A 14,677-nucleotide genomic window follows, 5' to 3' on the forward strand; every position below is an offset into this window, starting at 1 on the left:
GCAGGTGGATTTGAAATCAGAGTTCCCTTCTCCTATCCCAATGTGTTGGCTGGACTGGACACCATGCGAAGTACCATACAGGCATGCAGGAGGACCAGATCTATCAGTAGGGACGTCGTCCCTAGCCGAAGGGCCATTGCTGAGGTAAGGCGCTACCCCTCTACAGCCTGCAGTTGCAGTTTAGTGTCTTCCTAATGTAGCGAATTCGGGGGGCAGTCTGGGAGACCGTCGCCATGGCCGGGACGCGAACCTGTGTCTCCCGCTCCGCAAGCGACAACGTTAACCAGTCGACTAAAGGGTCCGACCCGTTAGTCAAGGACCAACGTGTCTACTTATCCATGCACGTTACACTACCCCCCTCCTTCGGGAAGCGCGTCCCCGCGCTTAAGCATATCAGCTCCTTGACGCCTCAGGGCGCCTACGCTTCCGATGGCCTTACGGTCTCCACCATCCCACTTCTGACACCAATGTAGCGAATTCGGGGGGCAGTCTGAGATACCATCGCCACAACCGGGACGCGAACCCGTATCTCCTGCACCGCAAGCGACAACGTTAGCCAGTCAACTAAAGTTTCCGACCCGTTAGTCAAGGACCAACGCGTCTACTTATCCATGCACGTTACACTACCCCCCTTCTTCGGGAAGCGCGTCCCCGCGCTTAGGCATATCAGCTCCTTCACGCCTCAGGGCGCCTACGCTTCCGATGGCCTTACGGTCTCCACCACCCCACTCCTGGTACCAAAATTATGTAGCCCGTGGAATTAGATACCACACAGGACATAATTACTTCCGGGGTTCTTGTAGCTTTAATTTCATTGTTTGAACCTTCGAATGCAGATCGTTTTACTGAGTGCATAAATTCCTGTGTCTTTCGAGCAAACAGCTCATAAATGTTCACAGATGTGGCAAGTTTAACAGAAAAGATTTTAAAAGGAAAATAATAAATACAAAATACAACATACGGTGCAAAATACGGCAATGGACTATGTATGTTAAACAGGGTTTAACAAAGACATGTGGAACTTCCTGAAGATCGCGCAACTTCTCACTCTGTCAGTTACCTTGTCATGCCTGCAATGGCGAAAATTGGTCGACGGCTCGCGCCCAAAATCACCGAACATCAACTCCAGTAGCGTCCCTACTTACTACGGAGTCAGAGCACCGTCACACCGCAATCTTCAGGCGCTTCACACAAGAAAAAAAAGAAAGAATACCCAAGATGCACTTGGATAACTTGCAGAAAGAGTACCCAAGATGCACTTGGATGACTTGCACGGAGTTATAATAAAAGTCCGCAACACTGCCACTTACTGGTCAAAACATGCAATGACAACCAAAACTATAAAAATATACTCACAATCTGCTTCACAATTTAAATACATCAAATGACATTTTACATGGCTTGACAGTGTAACAATTACATATATTAACAGTTAAACTATACTAAATGTAAGTGGAAAATCATTTAACATATTTAACAGATTTACCACCCGGCTACACCAAGGACAACAGGCCCTTTTAAATAAGCAGGATAAGTGGGGATTGGAAGTTCGACCATGTCTCTATGAAGATTAAATTGTTTGAAAATAGTATTATAGTTGTTAAAATGTTAATTTTGGTGTCAGTCGTCTCCTAACAGACATACTAACATGTGCAATGCATTAATATCTCAACTGGGTATTTATCTTGACAGAATATAGAGTTTAAAAATCGGCCGTCAATTGGACCGCGCATTTAAGGTAGTTTAGACCATTGTTTTAGGCAGGAGTGAAATCCCGGTCATTCTAGTGTTAAGAAACGGGTTATGTATTTTAACGCAACATCAAACTATACCAATATAAACGGTATTGTCTCATCCTATATCTTGTTTGAAAATATATCGATATAACGTAAAAAGTCAAAGTACCACCCAGCCCTATTTGCTTGCAAGGTCACAACCTCAAAACTGGTTTACATGCTTTCCATAGTGCAGCAGAGTAATCTGATGGTTACTTTACTATAACTGAAAGATGGCATGTTCTTTCTTAGCAATAGTCTATAGGCCCTTTTAAATAATACGTTCAGGGTACAGGGTTCAAGTGGTAGCTCCCTGAGCCATCCATATTGAGAATCTTTTGTGTCCTTAGGCAAGACACTTACTCAAAATTGCTCAGTTGTTATTTTTCACTCAAATTAAAAGCTATTATAAAAGGTCTATTCTGTTGCCTGCCAACACAGGGATCACTGGTTCGAATCCCTGTGTTACCTCCAGCTTGATCAGGTGTCCCTACAAACACAATTGGCCTTGTCTGCTGTGAGTGGGAAGCTGGATGTGGGTATGTGTCCTGGTCGCTGGACTAGCGCCTCCTCTGGTCAGTTGGGGCGCCTGTTCGGGGGGGAGGGGGAACTGAGGGGAACAGTGTGATCCTCCCACGTGCTACATCCCCCTGGCGAAACTCCTCACTGTCAGGTGAAAAGAAGCGGCTGGCAACTCCAACGTGTACCAGAGAAGACATATGGTAGTCTGCAGCCCTCCCCGGATTGACAGAGGAAGTGGAACAGCGACTGGGATGACTTGGAAGAGTGGGGTAATTGGCCAGGTACAATTGGGGAGAAAAAGGGGTGGGGGGGGAATTACGTGATCCTCCCACACGTTACATTCCCCCTGGCAAAACTCCTCACTGTCAGGTGAAAAGAAGTGGCTGGCGACTCCACATGTATTGGAGGAAATATGTGGTAGTCTGCAGCCCTCCCCAGATCGGCAGAGGGGGTGCAGCAGCGACTGGGATGGCTCGGAAGAGTGGGGTAATTGGAGAGAAAAAAAAGGGGGGGGGGAGAATAGTAAAGATACACAGTAAATAGGCTGAGGAAAGAAGAGGAAGACATGAAGCAAATATCCCAAGGCTAGATTTGAATCCAGGACACCATAATCAGTTTCAGCCTACATGGTACACCCTCAACTTGCTGAGCCACCAGGATGCCTCAGGTAATTTGGTGTTTTAAATAATATGCCACTGTCCATCTTACCTGGCTGCAGCTACACAACACTTAAGAAAAAGTGTATCTTCATAAAGCCACATACTCAAACCTGAGAGGCCATTTTGGAGTGACATGACCCTTACGTGAGGTAATACATTTATTGAGGGCAATATGTCAAAGTGAGATGAATTATAGGACAGTTTTCCCAGTGGAGCGAAGATGTGTGGAATTTTGTTTTGATTCAACATTGTGCTTGCAAAGGAGAGAACATACCGGCAGAGTTTGCATGCGATGACACAAGATCCAGCTCTGGTGAGTTATGCTTCAAACCACACATATTGGAAGAGGATGCTGAAAGCCGTGACTCAACATCGCACAAAATGTATGTGCGAGTGAGCAAGTGAAGTAAGCAAAGGATCGAGTGAGTGAGTGAGCGAGCGTGTGTGCAAGTGAAAGAGGGAGCATTTGCGACTACCCCCGTGCGTGTGAATGACTGAAACTTACTGAGTGTGTGTGCATGACTGATGGTCGATGCCAAATAACCAGGGTGGGATATTAGCACACGGGTGCCCAGAAACCAGAAAATTACACGCACATTTTAACTGTAGTCAGTTGGTAAAATACTGAAATTACCAGATGAATTTTCAGCTACTATTGATCCATCCATCCATTCTATCCATTATCCAAACCACTTATCCTGCTCTCAGGGTCGCGGGGATGCTGGCGCCTATCCCAGCAGTCATTTATTATTATTGCCGCTTTTTTGCTCTGTTCTGTTGTTATTTTATTGTTATTGTTGCTGCAGTGTTGAGGAGCCGAAACACAAGAATTTTACTCTCTTGTACTTTTATAATGAGACGTAACAAATAAAGAATCTTGAATCTTGAATGTTGAATTGGGCAGCAGGCGGGGAACCGCCATGGACAGGCTGCCAGATCATCATAGAGCCCACACACACACACACACACACACACACACACACACACACACACACACACACACACACACACACCTAGGGACAATTTAGTATGACCAATTCACCTGACCTGCATGCTACTATTGATGTTGGACAAAATTTAAGATTTCTGCCCATGAAAACGATCTGTTCATAACTGTGCTTTAGATGTGATAACTGAAGAAAACAAATGCGCAACAAATAGCTGGATATAATTAGTTATGAGAATCCAGTAGGGAACTTTTATGACTTAGTGCAAGGGTAAAAAAAAACACAAACCGGCAACAGGGTGTTGGGCACCCAAGGCTCATTGATGCGTGAGGGCAACGAAGGCTATTGCATCTCTATCGAACCCACAGAAGGTCTACTGTGGCACAAGTCACAGAACATTTTAATGATGGTTACGGGAAGAATGTGTCACACCACACAGACATCACATCTTGCTGCATATGGGGATGCATAGCCACAGACCGGTCAGAACGCCCATGATGACTCCTGTCCACTGTCAAAAGTGCCTACGATGGGCCCGCGAGCGTTGGAACTGGACCTTGGAGCAGTGGAAGAAGGTCCCCTGGTCCAATGAGACTAATTTTCTTTTAGATCACGTGGATGGCTGTGCACATGTGTGCCGTTTACCTGGGAAAGTGATGGCACCAGGATGTACTCTGGGAAGACGACAAGCCGGAGGAGGCAGGGTGATGCTCTGGACAATGTTCTGCTGGGAAAACCTGGGTGCGGCCACTCATGTCGACGTCAATTTGACACGTGCCATGTATCTAAACATCGCTGCAGACCAGGTACAACCCCTCATGGACGTGGTATTCCAGGATGGTAGTAGCCTCTTTCAGCAGGAAGAGTTCAAGGTGTTGCCCTGACTTCCAAATTCTCCAGATCTCAACCCAAATGAGCATCTGTGGGATCTGCTGGAGTCCGATCCACAGCAGCTCCACCTTGCAACTTAGAAGATTTGAAGGATCTGCTGCTAATGTTTTTGTGCCAGATACCACAGGACACCTTCAGGGGTCTTGCAGAGTCTATGCCTCGGCGGGTCGGCGCTGTTTTGGTGGCACATGGAAGACCACCAGCATATTGTGCAAGTGGCCACAATATTTTCACTCATCGTGTATTCCATCACAATATGACAATATTATCACAATTGTCTAAGTTTTTAACCAGATCCATATATCCGTTCAATCCATTATCCAAACCGCTTATCCTGCTCTCAGGGTCGCAGGGATGCTGGAGCCTATCCCAGCAGTCATTGGGCGGCAGGAGAGGAGACAGCCTGGACAGGCCGCCAGGCCATCACAGGGCAAACACATTCACACCTAGGGACAATTTAGTACGGCCGATTCACCCGACCTACATGTCTTTGGACTGTGGGAGGAAACCCACGCAGACATGGGGAGAACCCGCAAACTCCACACAGAGGGTGGCTCGGGACGACCCTCAATTTTGGACTACCCTGCAGAACCATGATGTCGTCTAAATCGTGGTGTGAACCGAACCATGACATCAGTGTACTGTTACTTTTTTTTTTCTCCCTCAACTTTTTCTCCCAAATTGTATCCGGCCAATCACCCCACTCCCCTGAGCCGCCCCGGCCACCACTCCACACACACACACACACACACACACACAAACCCCGACCCGGGGAGGGCTGCAGACCATCACATGCAGATGCGCGGGAAGATGTTTTAAGTAGGGGGGCTGCCAACTAAAATGAAAAGTATTGTGGCGAGCCGGCATGGAAAATGAGTCGAGAGGCAGAGCTCTCTTTTTAATCGCAACTCCTGTGCCACAACTGATAACAACGTAACAAGCCCCGCCCCCCCATGTGACAAGTGGCGACATAAGTCCAAGTCAAGTCACGGTTCTACAGTCAGTTAGTCAGTAAACGGTCCCCTTAGTCTGAATCGAACCCCAAAACAACAACACAAGAATAACCATAACATGAACACCACATCATTAAAACACAATTTTAAATCTAACATTAACATTCCCATCGGCCATTGCGCTCCCCCAGCGTAGAACCGCAAACAGTCAAGAGCGACCGCCTTCCCCGGTCGCTACAGTATGACGTCATTGTTTTGTTTGTAAGGCGCGTGTGTAGCAGATTTGGAATGGAGTCTTTACTCACTTTATTATTAAAAATGTACATTCCATGCAGCCCTAGCCATCTGTTTAAAATAAAGGTGTCTGTTGTTCTTTATTTTTGCATTTGTACGTTTGGAAAACATAATGAGGTCTAAAATATTTGAGGGAGTATAATTTGAAAACTAGTTTTGGTTTGATATTACACTTATATAACACTTGAACATGAATCTCAGTTGGATTCTTAAATATGGTATTTTTGCATTTGTAGCTGAGCAGATATCTTATTATTTGGAAATTGTGTAAAATCATTATTGTGAGGATACTCTCCATATCGCCAAGCACTAATTTAAATGTTAACACTTTTTTCCGACTGAATAACCTATTTGGAATATAATGATGTTTTATTTGAGTGAACTGCATTAGGGCCCTGAAAATGGTGACATTAAACTTCTGGCTGGTTGAGTGGTGAAAAAAAGGATGGGAACCAGGCTTGTTGCTCCTATATATGAGCACATCTCTATTAAATGATTCTAATGGTGCATGCGTTCTCTCTAACCAAGCCAAGCTTGACATTAAAGTCTTTCCTGAATACAGAGAAAAAGATGAACCAGTTCTCCTGCATCTCCAAAAGAAAAGAAATGTACGAGTATGTTTCATTTTTACGCCATCTTTTCAAACTCTATGAGAGCCCTGCACAGATGAAAAAACCAAACTGTGGTTGTGGTTTTGCACTTGGTTTACCCCTAGTGCCGCCATGTGTTGACTGCGGATGGCTGGGCGGCCGCGGCTGTTCTTGTGGTTCTGAAGATGACGGCGTTAGCTCCACATCATTGAGAGCCTCTCACTGGAGCCTGTGAGTGGGAAAACAACAAAACAGGGTCAATTAATATCACCTCACCTATATATGGACAATCCACTCATGGGAGATCCACTTAAAATGAATGTGAGAATATACAGATGTCCAGAGCGGGAAGTAGATTCATCTTTGGTGTACCCCAATGGCTGCTAAGAACAAAAACACAGCAGCAGCTAAAGCTATTTGATAAGCCCATCATCAGTTGTAATTTTAGACAAGGACCCCCATATAATGGCTGGTTACCTGCCAAAGCCAGCAAAACCTCAAAGAGACTGCTCTTCAGGTAAAGTCAAGGAAGATGTCATTTATAAAAAATATTCAAATTCAACCAAAGGGGGTATCTGGGTAGCATAGCGGTCGTTTCCGTTGCCTACCAACACGGAGATCACCGGTTTGAATCCCCATGTTACCTCCGGCTTGGCCAGGCATCCCTACAGACACAGTTGGCCGTGTCGGCAGGTGGGAAGCCAGATGTGGGTACATGTTCTGGTCACTGCACTAGCGCCTCCTCTGGTCGGTCAGGGTGCCTATTCAGGGGGGAGGGGGAACTGGGGAGAGTCGCGTGATCCTCCCACATGCTACGTCCCCCTGGCAAAACTCCTCACTGTCAGGTGAAAAGGAATGGCTGGTGACTCCGCATGTATCGGAGGAGACATGTATTAGCCTGCAGCCCTCCCCGGATCGGCAGAAGGGGTGGAGCGGCGACCGGGACGGCTCGGAAGAGTGGGATAATTGGCCAGGTATAATTGTGGAGAAAAAGGGGGAGAAAAAAAATTCAACCAATGTTGACCAAAACGCTGTACAGTGGTACACGAATACAATGACTATAAGACAGACATATGCCAAAGAGTCTCAAAGACTAAAAAAACAAAAAAGTGAATTTTAAGTGGGTCTTAAACGATTCTGATGGGGTCAGTTCCGGGGGAGGCGAAGGCTTTTGAATAGTTTTACAAGGTCACCGTTAAGCTTTAGCGTTTGAACCGAGGAAATGTGAGTAGTGCTTGGTCAGAGAATCTGAGGGTGGTGAAGGAGGCCTGAAATGTAGAATGAGGCAAGACCACTTTACAATGTAAATTTAACGATAAAACCTTTGAAACCCATTCATAAGCACACTTGGAGCCAGTACAGAAGGGCTAGAATATGACACTGAATACCAACCAGCTCTGGGAGTTCTGCTACCTAACTGATCCTGCGTAACTCCCATTTTAGTACAAGGTGACACAATGCAGGCACACAGTAAAACTGAACAGATACCCCACTACATATACACAAAAAAAGCAGCAACTCTTTATTTAGAACTCACACAGTAGCAAGTACTTAACTATCACATTATTAGGGCCTACAAATAACTTAGTACTCTTCGATTTACTGTTTGATGTACTCAGACACAGTCCCACAGTCCAAAGACATAGGTCAGGTGAATCAGACATACTAAATTGCCCCTAGGTATGAATGTGTGTGTGTGTGTGTGTGTGTGTGTGTGTGTGTGTGTGTGTGTGTGTGTGTGTGTGTGTGTGTGTGGGCCCTGTATGATGGACTGGCAGCCTGTCCAGGGTGTCTCCCCACCTGCCACCCAATGCCTGTTGGAATAGGCGCCAGCATCCCTGCTACCCTGAGAGCAGGATAAGCGGTTTTGGATAATGGATGGATGGATAGACTCAAACAGCAATCAAATGAACTCAGACAGTAAAAGTGGAATCCCCATAAATCAAGTACTAACACTACTAACAGTTGCGTACATGTGTTACTTTATTTTTATATATATATTTATTTATTATTGAAAAGAAATTCTATAGAATTTAGAAGAGAGAGGGGAAGTCAGAGCTTAAGGTCACCTTAAGAAATGCAAAACCTGGAGAAGGCCAGGGTTTCTTCTCGAGGCTTTCTCAAGAAGACTTCAGCGGGAAAAATACTTGTCTGTTTGTGGCCTTAAGCCAGGATTTCTAACCACAAAGCTGCCTTGTTGTGACACTATTATGTGCTTCCAATAGGTTTCTTTATTACACCAGTTAACGTATTCAAACAAGGGCGTTGTGAGGCGCACCATTTCCAACAGTCGTGATCCTCCTCCACACAAGACAATGAGTTCTGCATCCTGGCCAGCTGGCAGCTCGTCGTGTCCGTATCTAAAAGAAATTCGTTGCCAAATCGTAGGAACCTGACCACTCAAGTCACGATATGCTATGAAATACCAAGATAACTTCCACCGCTTTGTCCACCACCCCCCCCCACGTACATAAACACACACAAGCATGTGTGCCTACAGATACAGATCTGCATACACACACACACAAACACAGATCATCATCATCATCAGCTGTCACTCAAAGGGAGTATGACTGTCCTCTCCGTTGGGTTGTCTACTTGTGGGTCTTCAGATGGCTGTGGCTCCGATCCACTTACACTTGGTGCAGTATGGACAGGGGGAGGTAGTGGTGGTTGAGCCTTTTTCTCTCTCTCTCCTTGCGGTGCCGTTGCTTTCTCTCTGCGGCACAGTGGAGTTCCATTTCATGGCATGCAGCTCCTTCCTGCACGGATTTCTACCAGGAGTCCCTATCCAGTGCAATGTGTTCCCAGTTGCTCGACGTGATGTTGAATTTCTTCAGACTGGTCTTGATATTGTTATTGAAACATATCTTTTCCCTGCTGGGAGCTCACTGACCGTCCTTCAGCTGAGAGTGCAGGATCTAGTATTTGGGGAGAGGTGTGTTGGACATGCGGATGACATGGCCTGTCCATCAGAGTTGGTGCTGCATTATTGTGGTGGTGATGCTAGACATATTGGCTTCTTCCACAATGCTGATGTTGGTATGTCTGTCCTTCCAGCTGATCCTCATGATCTTTCGTAAGGATCTTTGGTGGTATTATTCCAGGGCTCTCGGGTGCCTGTTGTAGGTGGTCCATGACTCTACTCCATACAGCAGGGTGGGGAGAACAACAGCTCTGTAGACCAGGAGTTTTGTTTGGACCTTTAAGGCTTGGTCTTCAAAGACTTCTTTTCTTGAGGCTGGCGTAAGCGGCACTGGCACAACTCAGGCAACGGCTGACCTCAGAGTTGATCTCAGCTTTTTGAGGAGAGAAGGCTGCCGAGGTAGGGGAAGTGATCAATGTTTTCAAGAATTTTGTTGTCCACTTATGGTGGGCTCAGTAGATGGCTGGTTGGGTGGAGGTTGATATAGGACCTGGGTCTTCTTCACTCACACACACACACACACACACACACACACACACACACACACACACACACACACACAAAGACACCTACAGACAGTAAGAGGATCATCAAATATTGACAACACACACGGACACGCGCACACAAACTCACACAAGCATGCTCGTGCGCACACACACACACACACACACACACACACACACACACACACACACACACACACACACACACAGATTCATAAAACTGTTCAGTAAACTGTCCAGAGATAACACCATATCTGCCAGGCTGCTTCTGTCTGCTCATCAGACTGTGAAATTAGCCCAGTTAGTCTACAGAGATGAAAAGCGAGGGGGCCTGTGAGGACATGCACTGCACTGCTGCCCATTATTGCCCTGGCACGCGCCATTGAGCTTCACACAGATGTTACTGCAACACGACACTTGCCGTTTCCCTGGCGCCCCCTAGCACCCATACTCTAAATACATTTTGGTCATTTTTGGCTGTGTTACAATAAGCAAGCACCTTGAGATTGGGGGTTTGTTCAATCAAGGGCATCCTGATCGGAAAGGTGGCTATAGCTACCATCAAACTGGAGGTCTCTGATATCGGGGCTAGTTTCTCTGATCACAAGACACCACTGTTACTGTTCTAGTGCAAGTAGTGGTGCTGGGAAAAACAAGAAGTTGTTCTTTGGATTCTCTGTCCTGAAGGGATAGAAGAGTCAATGTTTTGCATACTCCTGTATTTCTCACAGGCTGCTGCTGGGATATGGGTCACCCGATGTGATCAGCTATCCTCGCTGTCTTTACAAACTGTACCAGTAAAAATGTAGGACAGGACAACTGAACTGATTCAGAAATGAGAGCCTGTGTGATTTATGACGTGGTTAAATAGTGTTCGTCATCACTGATATAGTCAGAAAAAGTCAGTGTGGGGATTGTCTTGTATTGGACACCCACATATATAAATGGACTGCATTTATAGAGCACTTTTCTAGTCTACCAACCACTTTATAATGTATGTTTCACATTCACCGATGGTGGAGGCTGCCATGCAAGGTGTCAACATGCTCATCAGGAGCAGTTAAGGGTTCAGTGTCTTGCTCAAGGACACTTCGGTACAATGTCCACAGGAGCCGGGGATTGAACCAGCGACCTTCCGATTAATAGACAACCTGCTCTACTTCCTGAGCCATGCCACCCCACATACTCAGCTGATGAAAACTCACCACTGACCGGCTGCTGAATTCTCTGCCTTGTTTTTGAATAACTTCCACTGCTTTTTTCTTCCTTTGTTGACCATCCACTGGGCCATTCTTACCCATCTCAGTTACAACCTTGGAACCCACAATTAATTAGATTCTACAACCGGCAACGAGGATGGGATCGGAACCTATTCGTGTAAAGAAAAATATATTAATGTAAAATTTATTCTCAACACACTTTTGATGTCTTTCACAGTCAAATGTGACCATGTCATTTTGACAGTTTCCTGTTTTCTCTGGCAGTGGAGGTAGCAGATGTCTTCTTGTTCTTGAAATCATTGGCATGGAACTACCACAAGTTCACAATATTTACACCACTCGCTGCAAAAGGAAAGCCCAAAGCATCACCACCAGCTGCCCCACTCATGTTCTGTTCTTGCTCCTTCCATCTAAAAATGCTACCGGAGCGTCAAATCACACACCACCCATCTCAGTAATAGTTTCTTTCAGCAGGCAGTCAGGTTGCTGTACAACTGATGCACCATATGCAGCTTACATTGTTGTCAAGTCAATTTTATTTGTATAGCCCAATATCACAAATTATGGATTTGCCTCAAGGGGCTTTACAGCAACACGACATCATGTCCTTAGACCCTTGCATCGGATAAGGAACAACTCACTAAAAAAAATTTTTTTTAAAAACCTTTAACAGGGAGAAAAATTAGGAAGAAACCTCAGGGACAGCAACAGAGGGATCTCTCTCCCAAGATGGACAATGTGCAATGGATGTTGTGTTTACACAATTTACAGAATACAACACTGAAAGAGAATAACAGAATTATAATTGAATTATAACATTTATGAAGACTGTGATGAGCAGTGTTGTGTTATCAATTGTGTATATACTATATACATATATATATTTATTTTTTTGTTTGACATGGCATGTCCTTGTGTTCTTTTTCCTTTGTGTCCTTTGTGTTTAGGCAGAGAGATACAGCGCACAAGAATTTCATTGTATTTTAAATACATATGACAATAAACTTGAACTTCTTGTGATGGCATACCAAAGCTGGATCAACACAGGCCAAATACAGAGGTTGTCAATCAAAAGAGAGAAAAAAAAATCTTCTTTCACTGTTGCATCAAGAATAATCTTAGGCTAACAGTCATGTGAAAGCTGTTATAAAAGATAGGGTGGGTTATAAGCACAGAAGCTGCATTTATACAGCAGTTAGACCATCACAGCAACGAACCCTTTAAAGAATAATGGCAGTAAGACCATTAACCAAAATCTCCCTTTAAATATGCAAAGAAAGCCATTCATACTAGCTAACTATCTTAAAATTTTAAAAAAAGTACTATAGAAGTTCTGAGCAGTGTGTTGGTGTTTTGATTTTGCCACAAAAGAAGCTGAATAGCCAGCCTTACAGAATAACAGACTGCAAAGAATTGAAGCTGTTGCTCAGTCAATGGGGAAATAGCAATTACTTGATAAACTTTGAATGTCTCTCTTTAGTGGGGATTCCCTAGAGGAAAAACTGAGGCTTAGTGATTCCGCTGGAAACGAAAAAGGGAAAAGCCTGATCAGTTTTCAGTTGAGGCTGAAGATAGTTGCATCACCAGTCAATGCTACTATAGTAATGCCAGGTAAGTTTATAACTGCTGATCACTAATTTAGTATTGAAAAGCTGACTTCTAGGGGCGTCCAGGTAGCATAGTGGTCTATTCTGTTCCGACTCCACATGTATCGGGAGGAGAAAAAGGGGGAAAATTCAACAAAAAAAAGAAAAAGAAAAGAAAGAGAAGCTGATTTCTGTTTTAAGAGTAGCAGCCTACTCCTTGTCTGGTATGGGAACTAATCCAGCCAAATTGCCGCCTGCACTTGTACAAAACTTGGCACAGTCGCGTAAAAGGGATGTAAGACACGGCACCAGACATCAAGTAAATATCCTTACAATGGCTTGGCTAATTCATCAAACATTAAATTATTCTTCAATTTTCTACAATCGAACTCAACTGCCAAGTTCTGCGAGCCTCATGAGACATCGCTGTGATAGTAATTACAGCGTGCTTACATTTCAACAATTCTTTTTTTTTTCTTTTGTAAATGGATGAAAAACTACGGCATCCATGCAGTCGGGATACCGTGTGTCTCTGTCACATGTTCCATAGACTCATCTTCTGAAATTCCTGGATCCACTGTGTCACTATTAATAAGTACGGTTTGGCCACACAGTGCTCAGGAAAGCACATCAAGGTCACAGTGGCTAGCAGCAGTTACTCAGCTGTGATTGGAGCATCTGGAAAAATAGGCTTAGGATCAGTCAATTGCTTTTACACTGTCTCAAAAACATTACCAAAAAAAACCCTTTGTTGGCAAGTAAGAGAGTAAAAGCAACAGATGACTGAGGATTTACCAGAAGCTTTGGTCATCAAAACAAAGTTCACAGCCTTGGAGTTATGACTGACTTCTAATTGAAGATGGCCATTTTATTGGTTACCCGTGCTTCTTTGTTTTCTGTTCTGAATCAGAATCACCAAGAAAACCAAGAACATTTAATGCAGAGCAATTTGCCTTAATGACACTAGCAAAAGTCATGAAAGGAGTACATACAAGCACATATGGCACAAGGAAATCAGGACCTCACAGTGCAGTAGGGTGGTGCAGCATGCATAGGGTGACACTGCACAACATGAGGGCTCGGCGTGAGATGTAGCATCTTGGATTCGAGTCTGGCTTATAAGATGCCTTTGCCTCCCCACCCTGGATGTGCTGTATAGCTTAACATCTCAACCCTTCTAATAAAACGCTAAATTTGCTAAACAGTATTCTAAATGAAAGCATTATATAACGTGTTCCCAGGCAAGGCAGCCATAGGAGGCAAGAGCTCCATAAGAACTGCTAGTGAACACTCAGAATGATGTGCAGATGTGTTCCAATATTCTTTTTACATTTTTGTGACTCACTGTGACTCTGAAACCATGATGCATCCTCCTACAGAAGCCTGTCAAGCAGGATGTGTCCCACAATGTCAATGACTAACCCCACATTTGCACCGCCTCAATGAAGAACCATCCATTCATACTGCAAGGGACTTAAGAAAACAGTCTATTCACTTTCAGAAACCAGAAAACCATTGTCTAATGCCAACAATGGTTGCCTCATTTCCTTGTTGCCCAGAGCAGAGAAGCGGGCTGGTTAACTTTTTGGGTGACACAACCTATCAGCAGCCAATTAGGTAAAGGCATTGTCATACGCCATGGCCATCACTAACATGCCATCTGTGCCGTTCCTAAAAAAAGATCTGCTAGGGCGTCTGGGTAGCGTAGCGGTCTATTCCGTTGCCTACCAACATGGGGATCTCTGGTTCGAATTCCCATGTTACCCCCGGCTTAGTTGGGAGTCCCTAAAAACACCTGCCGTGTCTGCGGG

General features: G+C 44.8%; 1 protein-coding gene across 2 annotated transcripts in view; it reads right to left on the reverse strand.

Annotated features, from left to right (window-relative positions):
* Positions 1–14,677, reverse strand: part of LOC130119319 (polycomb group RING finger protein 3) — a 111,775-nt gene that overhangs the window by 68,196 nt on the left and 28,902 nt on the right. For both annotated transcript variants that reach the window (XM_056287789.1, XM_056287782.1), the window contains exon 2: positions 6,751–6,860. In XM_056287789.1, coding sequence (XP_056143764.1) covers positions 6,751–6,765 — 15 coding nt within the window. In that variant the 5' untranslated portion in view covers positions 6,766–6,860. The remainder of the gene's footprint in view (positions 1–6,750; positions 6,861–14,677) is intronic.

This window comes from Lampris incognitus, chromosome 1, assembly GCF_029633865.1.
Source record: "Lampris incognitus isolate fLamInc1 chromosome 1, fLamInc1.hap2, whole genome shotgun sequence".
Taxonomy (NCBI): Eukaryota; Metazoa; Chordata; class Actinopteri; order Lampriformes; family Lampridae; genus Lampris; species Lampris incognitus.